Source organism: Ornithorhynchus anatinus, chromosome 10 (genome assembly GCF_004115215.2).
Source record: "Ornithorhynchus anatinus isolate Pmale09 chromosome 10, mOrnAna1.pri.v4, whole genome shotgun sequence".
NCBI classification, from domain to species: Eukaryota; Metazoa; Chordata; class Mammalia; order Monotremata; family Ornithorhynchidae; genus Ornithorhynchus; species Ornithorhynchus anatinus.
The window spans coordinates 43409871-43430642 of record NC_041737.1 but is presented as its reverse complement, the minus strand read 5'-3'; the positions used below and the strand labels follow the sequence as shown (position 1 = coordinate 43430642).

Below are 20772 nucleotides of genomic sequence, written 5' to 3'. Positions count from 1 at the left end.
TGTCAGCTGTGTGACCTTGGGCAAGTCACTTTACTTATCTGTGCCTCAGTTACCTTATCTGTAAAATGGGGATTAAGATTGTGAGCCCCACATGGGACAACCTGATGACCTTGAATCAACCCCAGTGCTTACAACAGTGCCTGGCACATAGTAGGCGCTTAACAAATACCATCATTTTTACAGAAGCAGCAAGGTCTTGTGGCAAGAATATGGAGTTGTGAGTCAGAGTTCGTGGGTTCTAATTCCAGATCCGCCACTTGTCTTCTGTGTGACCTTGGGCAAGTCATTTCACTTCTCTGTGCCTCAGTTACCTCATCTATAAAATGGGGATTGAGATTGTGAGCTCCATGTGGGATGGGCTGTGTTCAACCTGACTGCCTTATATCTACCCCAGTGCTTAGAACAGTGCTTGGCACATAGTAAGCACTTAACAAATACCATAATTATTATTATCAATATTAATTAAATTCAGGCTGCATCAAATGAGTTTTCATCATCCCCACCATCAACATTATACCGTATTTGTTATGTACACACCATGATCCAAAATATTCATAGTAAGATGCTAATTTGAAGGGTTCATCTAACCAAATCAAAGGTCAGATAGGCATCCATCCTCCCCAACTCCAAGAAAAACACTCTATGGGAAAAACTATCAATCATCAATCAGTCAGTGGTATTTGTTGACCACTGTTCTTAGAGTAAATAGACATGATCCCTATCCTCAAGAAATTTGCAGCCTAGTGAGAGAGAAAGACACTAAAATACATTACAAGGTAGGGTTAGCAACTATGTATAAGGATATGTATATAAGTAATACTGATGGGTAGATACAAATTCAGATATTGAAATGGCACAGTTTTCAGGTCTAAGAATCCCTTCACTATTGTGGAGAAGCCAAAGGTATTTAAGAGGATAGTGGAAAAGCTAGGATGACCAGAGTCTTAGGCAAATTCAAACAGATGGAGATTTTAAAACATACAATTACAGTACTTTATTTCATTTTCCCAGGCTCTATGCTCAATGCAGACCTTCTTTTTGTAAAACTGAATTGTTCCTTTGCCATTTTGCAACATAAATTTAGATAACAGGCTGATCCTGGCAAAAGGCTGATTGAATAGCTCTCTTGGAATTTCCTTGAACCACAAGATCAGCTTGTCTTTCTGAAGAATTTCAACCTCAATCTTGGTTACTCACCATCTCCCCTCCCAGCCTTTCCCTTGCCCTGTTTAGATTAGAAGAAGATATGCCCACAGCCAAACTCTAGTCCAATCCCTGGGAAGCATTTCACTGGGCAGTATTAAGGCAGGGCCCTCTGTCTCCTAGCAGGCCTGGCCTCAACATATAATGTGGTTGGTCTGGTTTAGGTCTATCTTCTGGCCTAGCTGTGGATCTTCAGATTCTCAGGAAGCTTCTTCAGGGGAGGGAAGTGACTGGCAATTTGAATTCTAGAGATAGAAACTTCCTGAGGAACAGTGTCTCCAAATGGTCAAGTGGACTGCTCCTTAAAAATAAAAAAAAAAACCAAAAAAAACCTTGACCCCATCCAGAGTAAAATGGTTCTAAAGTGGTGAATGGATGCTCTTTATTGTCTGGCAGTTTAATATTTCAAGGGTAACTGGAGAGCAAAGCAGAGGAATGAATACAGAGAGCAGGTCTTATAATAATAATAATAATAATGATGATGGTACTTCTTAATTGCTTACTATGTGCCAAGCACTGTGTTAAGATCTAGGGTAGATAGAAGCAAATCTGGTTAGACTCAGTCCCTGTCCCACGTGGGGTTCACAGCCTCAATCCCCATTTTACACAGACCCAGAGAAACTGAGCTGAAACTCAAACTGCTTAATGAAACTGAATGCTTACTGTGCGCAGAGCACTGCACTTAGCACTAAGACAACAGAGTTGGTAGACGCGTTCCCTGCCCACAAGGGGCTTACAACCTGGAGGGGGACACAGAGGTTGCTGCTGCTGCTGCCACCACCACCGTCACCAACGGTCATCCTAGCTCTAAGCACAACCCTTAATGGCTTCCTCCTCCAGCCTACTGGGTGACGGGATGAAAATCCAAGAGGTGTGACTGTCCCGCCAAAGATGGAATTTTCCGTCGCTTTGGCCCATTGCCTAAGCCAGGCTACACATGTCAAGGCAGCATCAATTTCAAAAAGTTGTGAGAGGAGGGGTGAAGAAGGGGACACCAATGGAGGAGCCATGCTAGAAGCATATGAAGTCTAGGTGGGCTTAGGACACGGACACACACACACAAACACACACACAAATACACGAAACTTACAATTGAGTAAGATTTCCCAAGGATCTTGGCTCTGGCCGACTCAGGTAGACTTGGGTAGGATCAGGTGGGAAGGCTGAGGAATACACCCTGAGCACGCATTTTCCTGTTAAAGCCCTGCTTATTCTGTTCCACTTCCTCTTCCCTTCCGACTGTTGTAAACACAGTCGGGTGGGTTAATTAGCATGCCAGTGAATGAACTGAAATATACTAATTACCCCGTGATGCTAAATTGGAATATGAGGATGTGGGGAGTACAGAGGGTTCCCTTATAATTGCCAATAAGCTGCCCGGAAGCTGTTTGCCCTGATGTGAGGGTCACTCCCTAGAACCCTGTGTTGAGGTTTGCCATTCACTCCTAGCTCTTAGAGCCAGGCTGAGAGTTCCTGGCTACTTTCTGCGAGCTGAAGGCAATGAGCAGATGAAACTTCAAACTCATGACTGCCGATCGGATTGCCAGCGAATCAACAAAGGTCAATAACAAAACCGAGGTCAGTTCCAACCAGCTAAGGGATAAGGGTGGCACATTGGTGTCAACTAGCTCCATCTAGTCTAACAGGAAGAATAAATAGTATCTGTCTTGTCTTTTTGTTAGATCGCCCGGGCTTTTGACCTTTTCCTAAATTCTTGGTCATAGACACAATGAAGAAAGACCTTGATCATAAATCAGGACAAAGGGAAGAGTCCAGAAGGAGGAGAATGCTATAGGCTCCCGTTTTCCTACTGGAGAGAGGTCTCCTTTTTTTAATGGTATCTGTTAAGTGTATAACATGTGTCAGGCACTGTACTAAGCACAGGGGTAAATACAAGATAATCAGGATGGACACAGTCCATGTCCTACATGGGGCTCATAGCTTTAATCCCCATTTTAAAGATGAGGTAAATGAGACACTGAGAAGTCGAGTGACTTGCCCAAGCACACATAGAGAAGTGGCAGAGCCAGGACTAGAACCCAGGTCCTCTAATTCCCAGGCCCATGCTTTTTCCACTAGGCCATGTTCCTTCCTTACTGTGTAGAGATTAGAGTCCCATATTAGCTGAAACCTTAATCTGATGGACCTTCATTCCTTGATTGCCCCTACAAGTTTCTTCAATGTAATTGTAAGTTAAGGTTACAATACAACAGGTACACTATCAAAAATATGAGTTCAATAAATACTACATTTAATGTTGGTATTTGTTAAGCGCTTACTATGTGCCGAGCACCGTTCTAAGAGCTGGGGTAGACACAGGGGAAGTACATTTGATTGATTGATTGATTCATGTCTATGTAACCATTTCCTATCCAAACTCCTCAGCACAACTTGATATAAAGAAAGGGTGATAATAATAATTGCATTTATTAAATGCTTGCTATGTGGTAAGTACTAAGTGCTAAGCACTGGGGTCGATGTAAGATAAAGGTAATCAATTAGGACATTGTCCCTGTCCCACATAGGGCTCATGTCGAAGTAGGATTACTCAATCAATAAATCATATTTATTGAGTGCTTCCTGTATGCAGAGCACTGTACTAGGTGCTTGAGAGAATGCAATTTAACAGAGTTGGTAATCACGGGCCCTGCCTACAGTGAGCTTACTGTCTATAGTGGGAGACAGACATTAATGTAAATAAATTACGGATATGTAATGTCCTGTGGGGATAAGGGAGGGGGTGAATAAAGGGTGCAAATCCAAATCCAGAAGGGAAAATACATATTATTTCTGGCTAGCAGCATCATTCCAAGGTTCGAAAATGGTCTGATGACCGTCCTTTTATTGTTCCTGAACCTCCTTCAGTCAGGTGTAATAATAATACTACTAATAATGAGAATGTTAATTGTTAAGAGCTTACTATATTCCAGGCACTGTACTAAGCACTGGGGTGGCTACAAGCAAATCGTGTCGGACACAGTTCCAGTCCCGCGTAGGGCGCACAGTCTTAATCTGTGCACAGAGAAGCAGCGTGGCTCAGTGGAAAGAGCCCAGGCTTGGGAGTCAGAGGTCATGGGTTCGAATCCCGGCTCTGCCACTTGTAAGCTGTGTGACTGTGGGCAAGTCACTTCACTTCTCTGTGCCTCGGTCGCCTCACGTGGACAAACCGATTACCCTACAAGTTCCACCAGCGCTTAGAATAGTGCTCGGCACATAGTAAGCGCTTAACAAATACCAACGTTATTATTATTCATCTCCACTTTTCAGGTGAGGCACCTGAGCCCCAGAGAAGAGATTTGCCCAAGGCCACACAAGAGATAAGTGGCAGAGCCAGGATTAGAACCATGATCTCCTGACTCCCAGGCCCTTGCTCTTTCCACTATGCCAAGCTGCTTCCAAGTGCTTGGAAGAGTGCTCTGCACATAGTAAGCACTCAATGAATACCAATAACTGATTGATTGGGAGGGTAGAGGCCAGAACAGCAGTTAGGCTGGTTGACAGCCCGATGGATGCCCTGTGAGATATGCTTTTATCACCACCTGCTGGTAAGATTCCTGCAGGGCCCAATGATGACATCCAAGAGCTCTGGTTCTTTGAGAACCCACAAGGCACGACAAAGAGCATTCTGCACAGGCCAGGGCTTGAGTTCCGTGGATTGTGCAGCAAATAATCACTGAGTATCAGGGGCTACTTTTATATCACTTTATCCTAGTTCTACTTGTGCTCTTGGGGAGAAGAAAGGCTCCTCGAGAGAGAGCTAAATATCACAACTTTAGCATTTGGATGAAGTTTTATCCTGAAATTCACCAATTTCACTTTAATTTTCAGATTTTTTGAATCCAAGACCAGTAGGTTCATTTTTAAGGAATGATTTGAGATGCACAAGGATAAAAAACATTTTAAACTCTAAGCTCGTTGTGGGCAGAGAATGTTGGTATTTAAGCGCTTACTATGTGCAGGGCACTGTTCTAAGCGCTGGGGTAGATACAGGGTCATCAGGTTGCCCCACGTGAGGCTCACAGTCTTAAACCCCATTTTACAGATGAGGGAACTGAGGCACAGAGAAGTGAAGTGACTTGCCCAAAGTCACACAGCTGACAAGTGGCAGAGCCGGGATTCGAACCCATGACCTCTGACTCCCAAGCCCGGACTCTTTCCACTGAGCCACGCTGCTTCTAAACGCTTGGCAAATACCATCATTATTATTCTTATTATTACTGAGGCCTAACCCTCCCTGGCTCTGCGTTTACCGCGCATGCGCCTTATTCTCACTGCCTTGCTCTGCTAGATTGGGGAGCGCATGCGCATTCCTACTACTACCCCCCCCACACACACACACACACGCGCGCGCGCGCGCGCACACTTCTGTCTTTCTCCCTCCCCTCCGCCCCACGAAGGGCAGATTAATCGAGCCCGGCTCTCCGCGTCTCCTCTCCTGAGGGATCCCAGGGGAGACAGGGGCTGCTCGGGGATAGATTGAGCGGGTCTGGGCTGGCTTCCTAGAGAGCCGCGGCGGCGCATGCGCGGCGGCCGCGACCATGGCGGGGGTGCTGAAGAAGGTGAGCGGCTGGAGGTCACGGCGGGGCGGCCGTTAGCGGAGCGCGGGGGAGGGAGGAGAGGGGAGAAGGCGGCGGGGTGGAGCGGGACTGATTGTTGTGTTTGGTTTGTGCAGACCACCGGTCTCGTGGGCCTGGCCGTGTGTGCGACCCCTCACGAGGTGAGTGACCGGCCGGGGGTCGGGGGGCGAGGGGTCGGGGTCTGCGCCTGCGCGGGAAGCCGCGGACCGTTACCTGTCAATCATCCCTTCCCCCGAGGGCCCGTCCCGCTACTCAGCGCGCACCTCCTTTGGTCCATCCCGCGCATGCGCCGGCCAGGGCTTCTGATAATAATAATAAGCCTAGTAATGAGGGTGTTTGTGAAGCGCCTACTGCGTGCAAAGCACTGTTCTAAGCGCTGGGGGAGATCCAGGGTCATCAGGTTGTCCCACGTGAGGCTCACAGTTAACCCCCATTTTACAGATGGGGGAACTGAGGCACAGAGAAGTTAAGCGACTTGCCCAAAGTCACACAGCTGAGAAGTGACAGAGCTGGGAGTCGAACCCATGACCTCTGACCCCGAAGCCCAGGCTCTTTCCACTGAGCCACGCTGCTTCCCCGATACAAGGTGATCAGGTTGTCCCCCGTGGGGCTCGCAGTCTTGGTAACTAAGGCCCAGAGAAGTGAGGTGACTTGCCCAAAGTCACACAGCTGATAAGTGGAGGAACCGCGATTAGAACCCATGACCTCTGACTCCCAAGCTCGTGCTGCTTCCACTAGGCCACGCTGCTTCTCTAGAAGGGGGAAGACAGACAAAACAAGTAGGCATCAATAGCATCAAAATAGATAAATAGAATTATAGAAGTCACTTCACTTCCCAGTGCCTCAGTTACCTCGTCTGTCAAATGGGGGTTGAGATGGTGAGCCCCACGTGGGGTGGGGACTGTGACCCACTCGATTTGTTTGTAATAACAGTAATTATGGTATTTGTTAGGCGCTTACTATGTGCCAGACAATGTACTAAATGCTGGGGTGGCTACACGCAAATTGGGTTGGACATAGCCCCTGGCCCACATGGGGCTAACAGCCTTAATCCCCATTTTACAGATGAGGTTACTGAGGCACAGAGAAGTCAAGTGACTTGCCCAAGGCCACAGCTGGCAGAGCCAGGATTAAAACCATGAACTTCTGACTCCTAGGCCTGTGCTCTCTCCACTACACCATACTACAGTGCAGTGCCTGGCACATAGTAAGCTCTTCGCAAATACCGTCATTATTATTAGTTTACTTCCTTTTCATTTATTTTCACTTTTACTAATTGGATCCGTGGTCCAGTGAAAAGAGCACGTCCCTGGGAATCAGAGGACCTGAGATTTAATTCCTCTGCCACTTGCCAGCCATGGGACCTTGGGCAAGTCCGTTTGCTGTGCCTCAGTTTCCTCAGCTATAAAGTGGGGATGAAATACCTGACGTCCTTAGACTGAGAGGTCCACGTGGGACAAGGGACTGTGTCTGACCTGATTCTCTTTTGTGTAATAATAATATTGATGGTTTCTGTTAAGCACTGACTGTACTGTGGGGCAGGCGCTGTACTAAATGCCGGGGTGGATACAAATCAGATTAGACACAGTCTCTGCCCCTCACAGGGCTGACACTCTTAATCTCCATTTTACAGACGAGGCAACTGAGGCACAGAGAAGTGAAGTGACTTGCCCAAGGCCATACGGTGGACAAGTGGTGAAGCTGGGATTAGAACCCATGCCCATCTGACTTTAGGCTTTCTCCAGCGCACCATGCTGCTTCCCAGGATTACCCCAGCAACAGTATTTTTGAAAGAACAGGGTGATGACATCCAGCCTTATTGCTAGGACTAACAATTTTAACATCCTTAACTTTCCCTTACTTACTCATTTATCCCAAACCTTCTTGAACCTGCTACCAGCATAACTTCCTGGAGTGACATTAATTCACACCCATTGGATGAAGTGTTCCCCTTTGTTTTGAACCTGGCACTTTCAAGCTTGAGTGGGTACCTAGGTTTTGGGGATTTGTGAACAGCAGTTCTGCATCTGTTTGTCCTTTCCATTATCCTGAGGAATTTAGGAGGGTCTGTCTTTTCTCGTGGAGCCAAAACCACGTTTGGTCCAAGTCCCAAACTTTTTGGTCCCCATCAAACATAGTGGTTTTCAAGGTCTGGAATGAAGGTCCCATATTATAGGAGAACTGATTAATTGAATGTGGATCTTCCAGAGCATCATTTTTAATGTACATAATCTTGTTTTTATCAGCAGTGCCTTGAGAATTAGATAGTTATTAACCTGTCCCTCTCATTTATAGTAGGGAGTAAGACCAAAGAGCAGTTCTGTAGACTCTCAGTTCAATTTTCTTTTTATGAGGTTTCACTGACTATAGTCAATGAATAGTATTTATTGAGCATCTAAATGACAGAGAACTATACAACCCCGGGGAGAGTACAGTACAGGTAAAAGAGACAATCAGGAGCTAATAATCCTAACAGGAGATAGATCCAAAATTATTTTCAGTTTCTCCACAACCCTTTCTGAACCTGCTCCTTCCTCTCTACCCAACTGCTCCAGTTCAAGCTGTCAAGAATAAAATGCTTTACCAGCCTCCTCCTTGGTCTCACTAACCTCCATCCTCTTTATTCTTCAGTTTATACTAAACTCTGCAGCTCATTTGATCTTCCTACACCATCATTCTGCTCACATCTGTCTCCTCAAAATCTAATGTGAAATTGCAAAATAAGAGAGTGATTGGAACTGGTGAGGCAGATTTGTAAGTTTTCCTCAAGGATCTCAACAAAGCTTCAATGCGTGGCTATTTAGACTTTTAATCGATCATATTTATTGAGCGCTTGCTCTGTGCAGAGCACTGTACTAAGAGCTTGGGAAAGTACAATATAACAGTTGGTAGACACATTCACATTCACTCCCCTTCTTAAACAACTCCAGTGGTTGCCTATTAACCTCCACCCCAAACAAAAACTCCTCACTCTAGGCTTCAAGGCTCTCCATCACCTTGCCCCTCCTACCTCTCCTCCCTTCTCTCTTTCTACCACCCACCCCGCACGCTCCGCTCCTCCGCCGCCCACCTCCTCACCGTCCCTCGGTCTCGCCTATCCCACCGTCGACCCCTGGGCCACGTCCTCCCGCGGTCCCGGAACGCCCTCCCTCCTCACCTCCGCCAAACTGATTCTCTTTCCCTCTTCAAAACCCTACTTAAAACTCACCTCCTCCAAGAGGCCTTCCCAGACTGAGCTCCTCTTCTCCCTCTACTCCCTCTGCCACCCCCCCCCTTTACCTCTCCGCAGCTAAACCCTCTTTTTCCCCTTTTCCCTCTGCTCCTCCACCTCTCCCTTCCCATCCCCACAGCACTGTACTCGTCCGCTCAACTGTATATATTTTCGTTACCCTATTTATTTTGTTGATGAATTGTACATCACCTTGATTCTATTTAGTTGCCATTGTTTTTACGAGATGTTCTTCCCCTTGACTCTATTTATTGCCATTGTTCTTGTCTGTCCATCTCCCCCGATTAGACTGTAAGCCCGTCAAACGGCAGGGACTGTCTCTATCTGTTGCCGACTTGTTCATCCCAAGCGCTTAGTACAGTGCTCTGCACATAGTAAGCACTCAATAAATACTATTGAATGAATGAATGAATGAACTATATGTAACTAATGTTCTTTTGTCTTTTCAGAGGCTGAGGATATTGTATACCAAAATTCTTGATGCTCTTGAGCACATCCCTCAAAATGCAGCTTACCGAAAGTATACCGAACAGATTACAAATGAAAAACTGCAGATGGTGAAAGAGGTAAGTTCAAGTCTGTCTCTCTATAAATTTATACTTATACTGAACTTATATACTCTGGGAATTAATTTGTACTTGCCTCATTGTATATCTAACTCCAGGATTCAGAAAGCACAGGTGGTGGGCAAAGTAAGCTCATTGTGGGCAGAGAGAGTGCCTATCATTTCTTTTGTATTGCACTCACATAGAAAGTGCTCAGTAAATACCACTGATGATGGTGGGCTTGTGAAAATTTTGCTTGATGGCAGCAAATGCACTTCCCAGGGCCTGTTCTGTTGGAAAATTCCTCAGTATTATTTTGTTTTCCTGGCATGATTGGAGCTTGGAATAGTGAACAGTAGTGTCTTGTTTGTTGCCAAGTGTCTGTCTATGCAGTCCTTCAATGCCATCCCTTTTTTTCCAGGGGTTCTCTCTATCACTTCACAGCTGGCTCATTAGCTGTCCTCCATTCTCTTCTTCTCCTTCAGCTCTGACTCCCTTTCTCCTTTTCAGCCTTTTCTCCAGCTCCCCCTCCTCACTCTACTCTCTTCTCTTAGACCCTTAATGATGCAAGAGGCTTCAATAATGAATGGAAACAAGTTTCAAAATCAAATATAGAAAAGAAAATGTTAGATGGTTTTCTAAAACCATTTATACAGGGGCTGTTTGAGAGAGGCATGGCTTCTTGGCTCATGGGTTCTAGGCTACCTTTCCTTGCAGACTTGGTCAGTCCAGGCTTAAAAAAATCAAAGCAAAGCCAAGAAAACGCACCCTGCTAGGTCTTCTAAACCCCACAAGTCCATATGTAAGAGACTCGTTCTGGGCTAAGGCATAAAGCAAGGGCCCATTCCAGGGAGAAAGCCTAGAAACATTTCCCGTAGGTGCTTCTTGGCAAGATTGTTCAGAGCAGCACAGAGATTTACCATCTCCTTACTCTTCTCTTCCCCCAGCCCATTATGGAGGAAAAATTTCCCTGTCTAACTTTTCCAAAGACTACATGCCTTTATCTGTTCTCCCCCCTTATTGAGACAGGGATCAGTGCCATGTTAGGCAGTGGAGCCTTGGCCCAGGACATGATTTAAGCATGAGTTACAAACACAGGAGAGCAAACTATTTCAAGGAGCCCTACTGTCTTTAAAACCCATGGCCAGATATTCCTAGAATCTAATGAGCCCCAGACCAATTCTTAACCTGTTAAATGTAAGCTTGAGCAGGCAGTATATGTTGTTTTTGTGACTCTTGATTTTGAAGCATCTTGATGGGAGGGGCTGGGCCTATAACTTGATAGTACCTACTAGCATCCTTGGCACACTCAGAAGGGTGAAGAATCATAGCATATCACAGACTATTACTGTGATCTGGTTTTGATTTAATATCAAAGTCCCTCACATCAGCATTACAGTAATGGTTGCCAGGTCATGCAGAAGTGTAATTCAAAAGGTACACTTTCTGATTTCCTATCCTGCTCCCTGAATATCTAACACTTCAAAAGGCTCTGGCGCCTTCACCTGGTTATGAGCACCAGCAACATGTGCATTTTAGATTCGGGTTCTGTATTTGAAGGCAGGTGACTGAACATTGCTTACCCACTACATAGATCCTAGGATCTCAAGTCTTCTCTGTAACCTATAGTTTAGAATAGTGGCACATATTAGCCTGTTTCTAAAGCTTAAAAAGTCAGGTGGCAACCTTAAAGTGCATTTACTAAGTTCTGCCTCTCCTTTCCTTTAGCTGAGATTTACATATGCACAAGTAATTTGGTTGTCTTCTTGAATTTTACAAATAAAGTAAAGGTGAAATGTTTTGGGATGGATCTTGAATGGAAGCACAGTCATAGTAAAGATGTAAACAAAAGCCCCTAATGCATAGGATAGTATTACCTTCTCTTAGAGTTCCAATCAGTCAGTTGTATTTATTGAGCACTTACTGTGTGCAGAGCACTGTGCTAAGCATTTGGGAGAGTACAATACAAAAGAGTTGATAGACATTCTCCATGCCCAAAAGGAGCTTACAGTTTAGAGGCTGGGACAGGCATGGTCCTGGGAGTCAGAGGACTTGGGTTCTAATCCTGGCTCTGCCACCTGCTTGCTGTGTGACTTAGGGCAGGTCACTTAACTTCTTTGTGCCTCCATTTCTTCAATTGTGCAAGAGGGGATTCATTAACCTGTCTGCCTCCTCAGACTCTGAGCCCCAAGTAGGGCAGGCCTGGTGAACTTGTATCTACCCCAGCACTTAGAACCGTGTTTGACACATAGTAAGCACTTAACACAAGTCCTAATTGTTGTTGTTATTGAATTTAAAAAATGCTCAGTGTTTGTCTCATCTGGCCCTAATTCCCTCTTGTTTCATCTTTCCCCTTGCTGGCACTGGAAGCTTCCCAACACAGTGCTCTCTCCAGGCTAAGGCCCCATATCACTCCCTGTGAGCCTTCCCAGCACCCTGAAAGGTCGGAATGACTTAAAACCATCCCTGGGGCCCTGGGTGAATTGGTGGGGATTGGGAGAGCCCAGTCCACCAGCACCCTGAGGGCAGCCGCTGTCAGCCAGACACAATCATGATTCATTCGGGGTAACCATACCCGGCAATCCTACTCTGGGGCCTGCTGCGTAGCCCCCTTCTGTCTATGGCATATGCCAACATGCCAGCGCCATTCAAGTAGGAGGAGCCTGTAAGTCTGTTGGGGTTCAGGTTTATCTTCAAACAAAAACACATTGTTTCTCCTGATCTCCAGTTTAAATGTTTTTCTGCACTTTGCTTGTATTTGAAATTCTAGGAAAGAGATGTACAAAAACTGGAAGACAGACTTCAGGGAGGCCAGATTGAAGAGGTGATTGAGCAGGTAAATGAAGAATGTCAGTGTTGAGTGTTTGCTAAACAAAAAATTCAGACTGTCCTCATGAAAGGAAAGGTGATAAGTTTCTTGTGATTCCAGGACTTTTCGTGTTATCCTTTCATTTTGTACTCTGCTTTGTAAAGTTGCCTCCCCTTGAGTGATGCTGTGTCATTTTTACAAATGAGGGAGTTGAGCACTTTTTAAAAAAAATTACCGATTACTTAGACTTTGCTTCTCTTCATATATATGAGGGTCTTCAGAAACAGATGAAAATCCCACTGTCTCCTGCATCAGCATGTGGCTGCAAGGGTTCCAGGAGTCGATGAAGTTTGTACTAGGATGGGGAGCTAAAAGAGTGATGGAAATCAGCCTGCAGGATCTTAAAATTGTCCTTCAATATTCACAAAGATCACTAATCTCTGAAATTCCTTTCTCTTGCTAGATTTCAATCTAGTTTGTAGCCCTTGAAAGGGCAGGTCCATGTTTCAGATGAGGAAATATAGGGATTTTCTTGTAACCTATCCCCTGGGAACCTGATTTTTTGTGGGTGCAGTCCAGCTTCCTTCCTACCCCACTCCTTCCTTATCCAGCCCCTAGTCTGTCATTGGAGAGCTCGTTGTGGGCAAGGAATATGTCTGATGTTATATTCTACTCTGCCAGGCACTTAGTACTGGGCTTTGCACACAGTGCTCAATAAATACAATTGAATGAATGAATGTTGCTTGTGAGCTTCTGTGGCAGAACTGTTGGGCTATGGAACGTTCCATAGTTAGTGAAGCTGGAGCTCTGACCACTGACTGAACACTCCTGCCAGCTCAGTGGTGACTACTTGTAACTAGCATGTCCTCCCCTCTTCTTCCTCTCCCCTTCTCCCCCGCCAAGGAGCTTAAGGCAGGGATGGAGGGTCTAATTCGGACTCCACGTGTTTCTTTGAGAACTGTCCCTAGGGCTGGGATGGTTTCAGGCAAATGTCTTCAAGGGCCAGATCTTTTAGGGATGGATTCCAAGTCCTTCCAAATCCTTTTCTGTCTCGTCTTCTTGTGGGCTCTCCTACTGACACTCCTCAGAAGGAAGCTCAGGTAAGGATGCCAAAGAGACACATAGATTTAGCTGTGGAGAGACAGAACACACCCCAGCCATGCCCTCAGCCCTGCCTGGCTGTGCACTTTTGGCTGAGTGGAGATACATTTTCAGGCAGAGTGGGCAAGGACCTGGTGCTCTTGAGGGAAGGGTCCCAAATCACCCAGCTTTACTGCCCTTGTTAGGAGGGAGTTGCAAAGGCCCAAGTATGGTTGTGTGCAAGGCCTGCTTATGGTGGGACTTTGGATTGAGGAAATGGGCATTTTCAGAAATGTAGGCTTCAGATTCCCTCGTATATTTCTGCATTGCATATTGTTGAGCCTCCAACTGCCTGATGTGCCTAAACTCAGGTCTATTTGGGAGTCTTACCTGATTTGGTAAAACTTGTGTTCTTCTGATTGCTATTCTTTGATTAATTTAAGTGTGTCTAAATTTTTTAATGATAAAGGCATTTAAATGTTGGAGAAGCAGCATGCCTAATGGATAGAGCAACACCTAAACCCGGTATGGGCAGGGATTTTCTCTCTCTTGCTGAATTTTCTTTCCAAGTGCTTAGTACAGTGCTCTGCACACAGTAAGCACTCAATAAATTTAGTTGAATGAATCAAGGACCTGGTTTTAATCCTGGCTTTGCCACTTATCTCCTGTGTGACCTTGGGCAAGTCATTTAACTTCTCTGTGCCTGTTACTTCATTTGTAAAATGGGGATTAAGACTGTGACCCCATATGGGATAGGGACCGTGACCAACCTGATTATCTTGTACCTACCCCCAGCATGTAGTACAGTGCCTGGCACATAGTAAGTGCTTAACACTTAAACTGTTTTAAGAGTCCTAAATGGAAATATAGGTTTGGTCTCTTTGCAGTTGGATCCTTTCTAAAATAAACATATGAAGAGTCTGATAGTTTTGACTATGTCACTTGACAGGCTTATACTTCATCCCTATTTTGTGGGCACAGTTTCTCAGCATCATGGTGTAAAGATGTCCTCTTGAATAATGTTAATGTTGAGGTCAAAGGCAGCATTGCAGGTTTCATCCACTTTGGAGTTATAGGAAAATTTATTCCCAGCTCACATCATTTGCTCAAGTTAAGTAAATGGTTGTCAGAGCTGGGTGATTAGCTGGACATTTAGCTCAACTGATGTTTGGGAGTTGGTGGCTCACAAATATGCAATGATGAAATCGGGACAGTTGATAGTGTTTATGAACTTTCAGTATAAATTTGATTAGAGTAAGTAGATGATCTTTATGTTTGTGCCATTTATCCACAGGCTGAAAGTGAATTAAATCTGGCCAGGAAGATGTTGCAGTGGAAGCCCTGGGAGCCTTTAGTGGAAGAACCTCCTGCCAACCAGTGGAAGTGGCCAATATAATCTATGGTATTACCTCGCATTATTGTGAAATCACTTAAATAAATATTTCCATCAAATAGTATGGCAAATGTATTTCTTTAAAGGAAACAAGGATTTGGTAAAGGGTTCGTCAAGTTCAAAGGAAGTAAAATCCCTTTTTAATAACAAAAATGGTGGAAGATGAAGTTTCCCATTAGTCTCAAACTCCCTGAACACTTTTAAAATACCACGCTAAATAACTCACCATGTAATCCTTTCTCAATCATACTTATTAGGTGCTTACTGTGTGCAGAGCATTGCAGTAGCTCTTGGAAGAGGACAACATGAGTTCAGCAGACACAATCCCTGCCCTCAAGGATCCTCTCCCAGTTAGGTCCTGTAGGTTTTGAATACAATTATAGATTTTTAAAATTCAGTGAGAAACTTCTTCCTCTTCTGGTGAAAGAAATCATGGCATTTTTGTCAAAGTCTTTGGATCCTTTTTAATTAGTCTACTCTCTGTTTGATTTATTTAATGACTTCCCAAATCTCTTTAACATTCCCATGAGAAGGTGATGTATTGTCACATGTCTGAGATTGTAACATTTTGGAGTGAACTGGGGAAAGCTAGTCCAACCCAGGTGGCTGCTATTTACAAAATAAATATTCATCTGCAGCAAAAAGGAAAATCTAGAAAACAAACATGGCTGGGAGATTTTTTTAAAAAAAGTCTTTAAACATTTTCTTAGAGTAATTTGAAAAGGAAAGGGTCAGATCAAATCATAATAAATTATCTTTCATTAAAGCCCTCTTTTGCATTATTCATGTTTTAAAAGACAAGAAAAGTAGAACAAAGAGGGTGGGGACTTGCCCAAGTCAGTGAAAGAATGAAAATTAAAATTCAAGATTATATTAGCTACCTTGAAACACTTTGTTTAATTGAAACACGCTTGCTTGTAGAATAATTTTGAAGATGGACATTGCCTCAGAAAAGATTGCAGGAGAGCCATTTGGAAAAAGTGGCTAAAGGGAAAAAGAAGAAAGCCTCAAGTCTCCTATCTGAAAATAAAGGGAAGCAGACAGGCCATTAAAACCTCTTAGTGCTGATATGAGCATAGTCCTGTCTGGGATATATCTCTTGTTATTGTTCTACATCCTGTTACAAAGATAGGTTATAGTTAAGTGTGCTTCCTTTCTGAGGAAGAGCAAAGTGTCTTAGCAAAAAGATACGATTGAATAGAGGTATATTTTTTACAATAGTGAGTGGCTGAGAAGTGCCTTCTGATTAGTGAAGATACAAAAGCTTAACTAAAATCTCATTGGTTAAACTGAAAATAATTGAAGATTGAGCCAGACCTTAATTTAGATCCTTTGACTTAGTGAAGGAACCAAAACCCAAATTTCATATTTTCTGGAGAGGACATATTGCCAAATAATCAATTTAATTCAACTACCTCTGCCCTTTTACCAGCACTAAACTCCCTTATCCCAGAAGAGGAAAGTCTGGTGAAGTAGGCAAAGAAAAGCAAGCGATTTTATGGCAGGGGAAGCTTGCTAAAGAAGGATGATTCTGGAAGCTCTCATTTGACCAAAATCTAAGGTTTGTGTTCTCTCTTTAAGCTTCTAAATTACTCATCTGATTTCATCACAACTTAATTTCTGCCCGTTCGTCTTGGGCTCTGCTGAAGAGAGAGTGGCCCTCAAGAGTTCACCCAGTTGAGTTGAGATGGCTGGTGGAATGAGTCAAAAACTGACTCCAATTGCCGACTCTGGGAATCGAGCTTCGTTTAGTCTCTAGCTTGCTGCCCTCTTCACTAGTTCCTAACCCTCAGAGCAAACCTCACGTGAGTTGCCGGTGAAGGTGAAGGCACCGTATCCACACTTCCCTCCCATCCTCCCTCATTCCCTTCCCCGCCGACACCGTCACCAGTCTCTTCTGATCAGACTTATAACTGAAAGTTCATAAACGCTATCAACTGACCCGATCTCATTGTCATATATTTGTGAGCCACCAGTTTACAGACATCAGGTGATGAACCCTAGTTTGAGGTAAACACCCAGCTCTGGCAACCATTTATTCATCTTAAGCAAATGAGGTGAGCTGGGAATAAAGTGTACAAAGACCATGAGAGAGCAAAACTTGGCTTTGCTCTTGGATTTATTAATGACAGATTAAGATTATTCCCAATAAATATTTATTATATCATTTCCCAGTGTTCACATTGTTGGCTAATCTCTGAAGCCACATCTTGTCCCTTTATATTTTTTATGTGTCTTCTCTCCTCACATTCAACATTACATAGTTCTGGGCTACCAAATGATATTCACAGTTGATGTCCCATGCAGATCCCACCCCTAAAATTGCCTCATCAGCCACTCTGCAGTAATAATAATAATAATGATGGTATTTGTTAAGCGCTTACTATGAGCCGAGCACCGTTCTAAGCACTGGGAGAGATAGAAGGTCAGCAGGTTGTTCCACAAAGGGCTCACAGTCTTAATCCCCATTTTACAGATGAGGTAACTGAGGCCCCGAGAAGTTAAGAGGCTTGCCCAGGGTCACACAGCGGACAAGTGGCGGAACTGGGATTAGAACCCATGTCCTCTGATTCCCAAGACCGGGCTGTTGCCACTAAGCCATGCTGTAGTCATGGTGCGGTAGAGACCAGTGCTATAGGTTGGGCCAGTTGTAGAATGGAGAGGCCAAGCTCATCACTCCAGGGCGTTTCTTGGGAGTAACAGGTTAGTAACGGGACACTTAAATTCTACAGAAGGCTCCACCCCTCATTAGCCAGGCAGGTATTCCTGGGAACACAACTTGTGCAGCTGCCTGCTTTGGATGCTCAGTCTCCCAAAATATGTGCTTTCCATCTTGCAGGAGGGTCCGCTACCAAAGCACCATGGCACATGAGCAGGGCAGACTTCCTAAGACATTGTTCTGGCCTTCAGCAATATTAATGACCAATAACTGTCATTAAATCCATCAGTGGTATTTATTAAGTACTTATTATGTGCAGAGTTCTTGGGAGAGTACATCAGAAGTAACATAATGAACTTACAGTCTAGAGGTGAAAATGCTTAAAATGTGCAAGCCCTGGGGAAGATACAAGATAAGCAGGTCAGACACAGTCCCTGTCCCACAGGGGGCTCATTGTCCAAGGGGGAGAGAGATTGGGTACTGAATTCCCGTTTTACAGTTGAGGAACCTGAGGCACAGAGAATTAAGTGATTTGCCCAAGGTTACACAGCAGGCAAGAGGCAGTCGAATAGAAACCCGGTCCTCTGGTACTCAGCCGTGTGCTCTTTCCTCTAGCTCATGCTGCCAGGTGTTTTTTTGTTTTGTTTGGTGTTTTTTAATGGTATTAAGTGCTAACTATATGTCAAATACTGCTCTAAGCACCAGGACAGCTACAGTTAATTTGGTTGGACACAGCCCCTGTCCTGCGTGGGACTCACAGTCTAAGTAGGAGGGAGAACAAGAGAACTGAGGCTCAGAGAGATTGGTTAAGTGACTTGCCCAAGGTCACACAGCAAGCACTTGGCAGACTGCAAATTAGAACCCAGGTCCTCTGACTCCCAGGCCTGTGTTTTTCCCACTAGGCATGCTGCCAGTTCTAGTTAGCAGGTGAATGTGCTGGTCAGGATGATAGGCCCGAGTTAGATCGGAAGTCTTATGTATGTTTTGCAGGGATGGTCCGGTCACTGTGGCAAAAATGTATGTCGGTTTGGGTTGATTGGGCAACTATATACTTGAACTGCAGATGATGGTTGGGAGTCTCCAGCATCTTCCCACCCTCAAATCATCTCCAGCACCTGTTCCTTTCCCCAGGGAATATCCTAAGACTTTATACACTCTCCTTCTCCTCACCCTCCGCTTCCCTGTGCCGTTCCCGAGTGTCCACTCCACAGTTCTGACCCACATTTTTCTGAATATCTGCACAAACAGGAGGGCTTCTCAAGTGGGCTTGGGAATTCATTATGCTAAATACAGATGGACTAGCTGAATAAATGCTTGCTGCAGCTCATTTGTTCCCTGAAAGTTAAGCAACGGGAAACTCCTTAGATCCCAGAAAATCAGAGGACAAATAAATAATATAAATCCTTTCAAGTTCATAACAGTAAAGATTCTTCTCTTCGGGCAGATGCGACTTGATTCTGAGGCTCATATTTAAATCTTACTGTGATGCCTATTATGAGGTTCTGTTGCTTTTCATGCAGGTTAACAAACCCAGGTGTCCAGGTGCTTTTTAGAAAAGACTGAGCTGGTCTCTCCTGATTCTGTAAGTAAGGATCCTGTAAAAAGTTATTTGTGAGACTCACTTCATGTGATGACAGAGAGGCATTAGTGTTCTTCTTGGGAGATATTGGAATTTTGCTACCTTGGCAAAAGTTTTTCTCATCTGTAGGCACCGACCCTTCACTGGGCAGATGCTGCTGAATTGTACATCGCCTTGATTCTATTTAGTTGCCATTGTTTTTACGAGATGTTCTTCCCCTTGACGCTGTTTAGTGCCATTGTTCTTGTCTGTCCGTCTCCCCCGATTAGACTGTAAGCCCGTCAAACGGCAGGGACTGTCTCTATCTGTTGCCGACTTGTTCATCCCAAGCGCTTAGTACAGTGCTCTGCACATAGTAAGCGCTCAATAAATACTATTGAATGAATGAATGAATGAATTGCTATTCTTCCTTCTCTCCACAAGTGCATTAGAGAAGCAGCGTGACCTAGTGGGTAGAGAACGGGTTTGGGAGGCAGAAGGGCCCGGGTTCTAATTCTGGCTCTGCCACTTGTCTGCTGCATGACCTTGGCCAACTCAATTAACTTCTGTGTGCCTCAGTTACCTCATCTGTAAAATGGGGATGAAAACTGTGAGCCCCATATGGGATATAATAATAATAATAATAACGTTGGTATTTGTTAAGCGCTTACTATGTGCCAAGCACTCTTCTAAGCGCTGGGGTAGATACAGGGTGATCAGGTTGTCCCACGTGAGGCTCACAGTTAATCCCCATTTTACAGATGAGGTAACTGAGGCACAGAGAAGTTAAGTGACTTACCCACAGTCACACAGCTGTGACTATGTCCAACCTGATCAGTTTGTATTAATGATAATTATCGTATTTGTTAAAAGCTTACTATGTGCCAAGAACTGTTCCAAGCACTGGGGTAGATACAAGGTAAGCAGGTTGTCCCATGTGGGGCTCACAATCTTAATCCCATTTTACAGATGAGGTAACTGAGACAGAGAGAAGTTAATTGACTTGCCAGAAGTCACACAGCTGATAAGTGGCAGACCTGGGAGTAGAACCCACAACCCCTGACTCCTAAGCGCATGCTCTTTCCACTAAGCTATGCTGTGGGAAGCAGCATGGCTCAGTGGAAAAGAGCCTGGGCTGCTGAGTCAGAGGTCATGAGTTCGGCTCCCAGCTCTGCCACTTGTCAGCTGTGTGACTGTGGGCAAGTCACTTAACTTCTCAGTGCCTCAGTTCCCTCATCTGTAAAATGGGGATTAACTGTAAACCTCACGTGGGACAACCTGATTACCCTGTATCTACCCCGGCGCTTAGAACAGTGCTCTGCACATAGTAAGTGCTTAACAAATACCAACATTATTGTTATTATTATCTGCCCCAGTGCTTAGTAGAATGCCTGGCACATAGAAAGTGCTTAACAGATGCCATTAAAAAAACACGACAATACCTTTAGAAAAAGTGCATAGCAAAATTCCCTCAAGCTATTCAAGTAGATATTTTGCAAGATTGTATTTGGAATGACTTATATTTTGTCTACCCAGTCCCATGCCAAATTCTTCCTTAAGCTTATACCCTACTTGTAGGGTATAGCCTTTGGAGAATGTTTTTCAAACGTTTTCATTCATCAGCCCTCCAAAAGTAGCAACAAGTTTTTGTACTTTATAAGATTTATGCTTTTCGGGTTTAAGCCACTAGGTGGTAGTCTCTATAAAAGTTAAAGCAAG

General features: G+C 44.5%; 1 protein-coding gene across 1 annotated transcript; it reads left to right on the top strand.

Moving 5' to 3' along the window:
* Positions 1-5651: 5651 nt before the first annotated feature.
* On the top strand, positions 5652-14900 carry NDUFA5 (NADH:ubiquinone oxidoreductase subunit A5). Its single transcript, XM_007670688.4, has 5 exons — positions 5652-5762; positions 5876-5920; positions 9459-9575; positions 12325-12390; positions 14738-14900. Exons 1-5 carry the CDS (start codon positions 5742-5744, stop codon positions 14837-14839), a joined length of 351 nt encoding a protein of 116 aa, XP_007668878.1. The 5' UTR covers positions 5652-5741; the 3' UTR covers positions 14840-14900.
* Positions 14901-20772: the final 5872 nt, after the last annotated feature.

What these genes read in the sequence shown, in the direction of transcription:
- NDUFA5 (XM_007670688.4), top strand. Translation starts at nt 5,742, where the DNA reads ATGGCGGGGGTGCTGAAGAAG. An exon ending in TGTGTGCGACCCCTCACGAG is followed by an intron (nt 5,921 to 9,458) that starts GTGAGTGACCGG and finishes TTGTCTTTTCAG; the next exon opens with AGGCTGAGGATATTGTATAC. An exon ending in AACTGCAGATGGTGAAAGAG is followed by an intron (nt 9,576 to 12,324) that starts GTAAGTTCAAGT and finishes TTGAAATTCTAG; the next exon opens with GAAAGAGATGTACAAAAACT.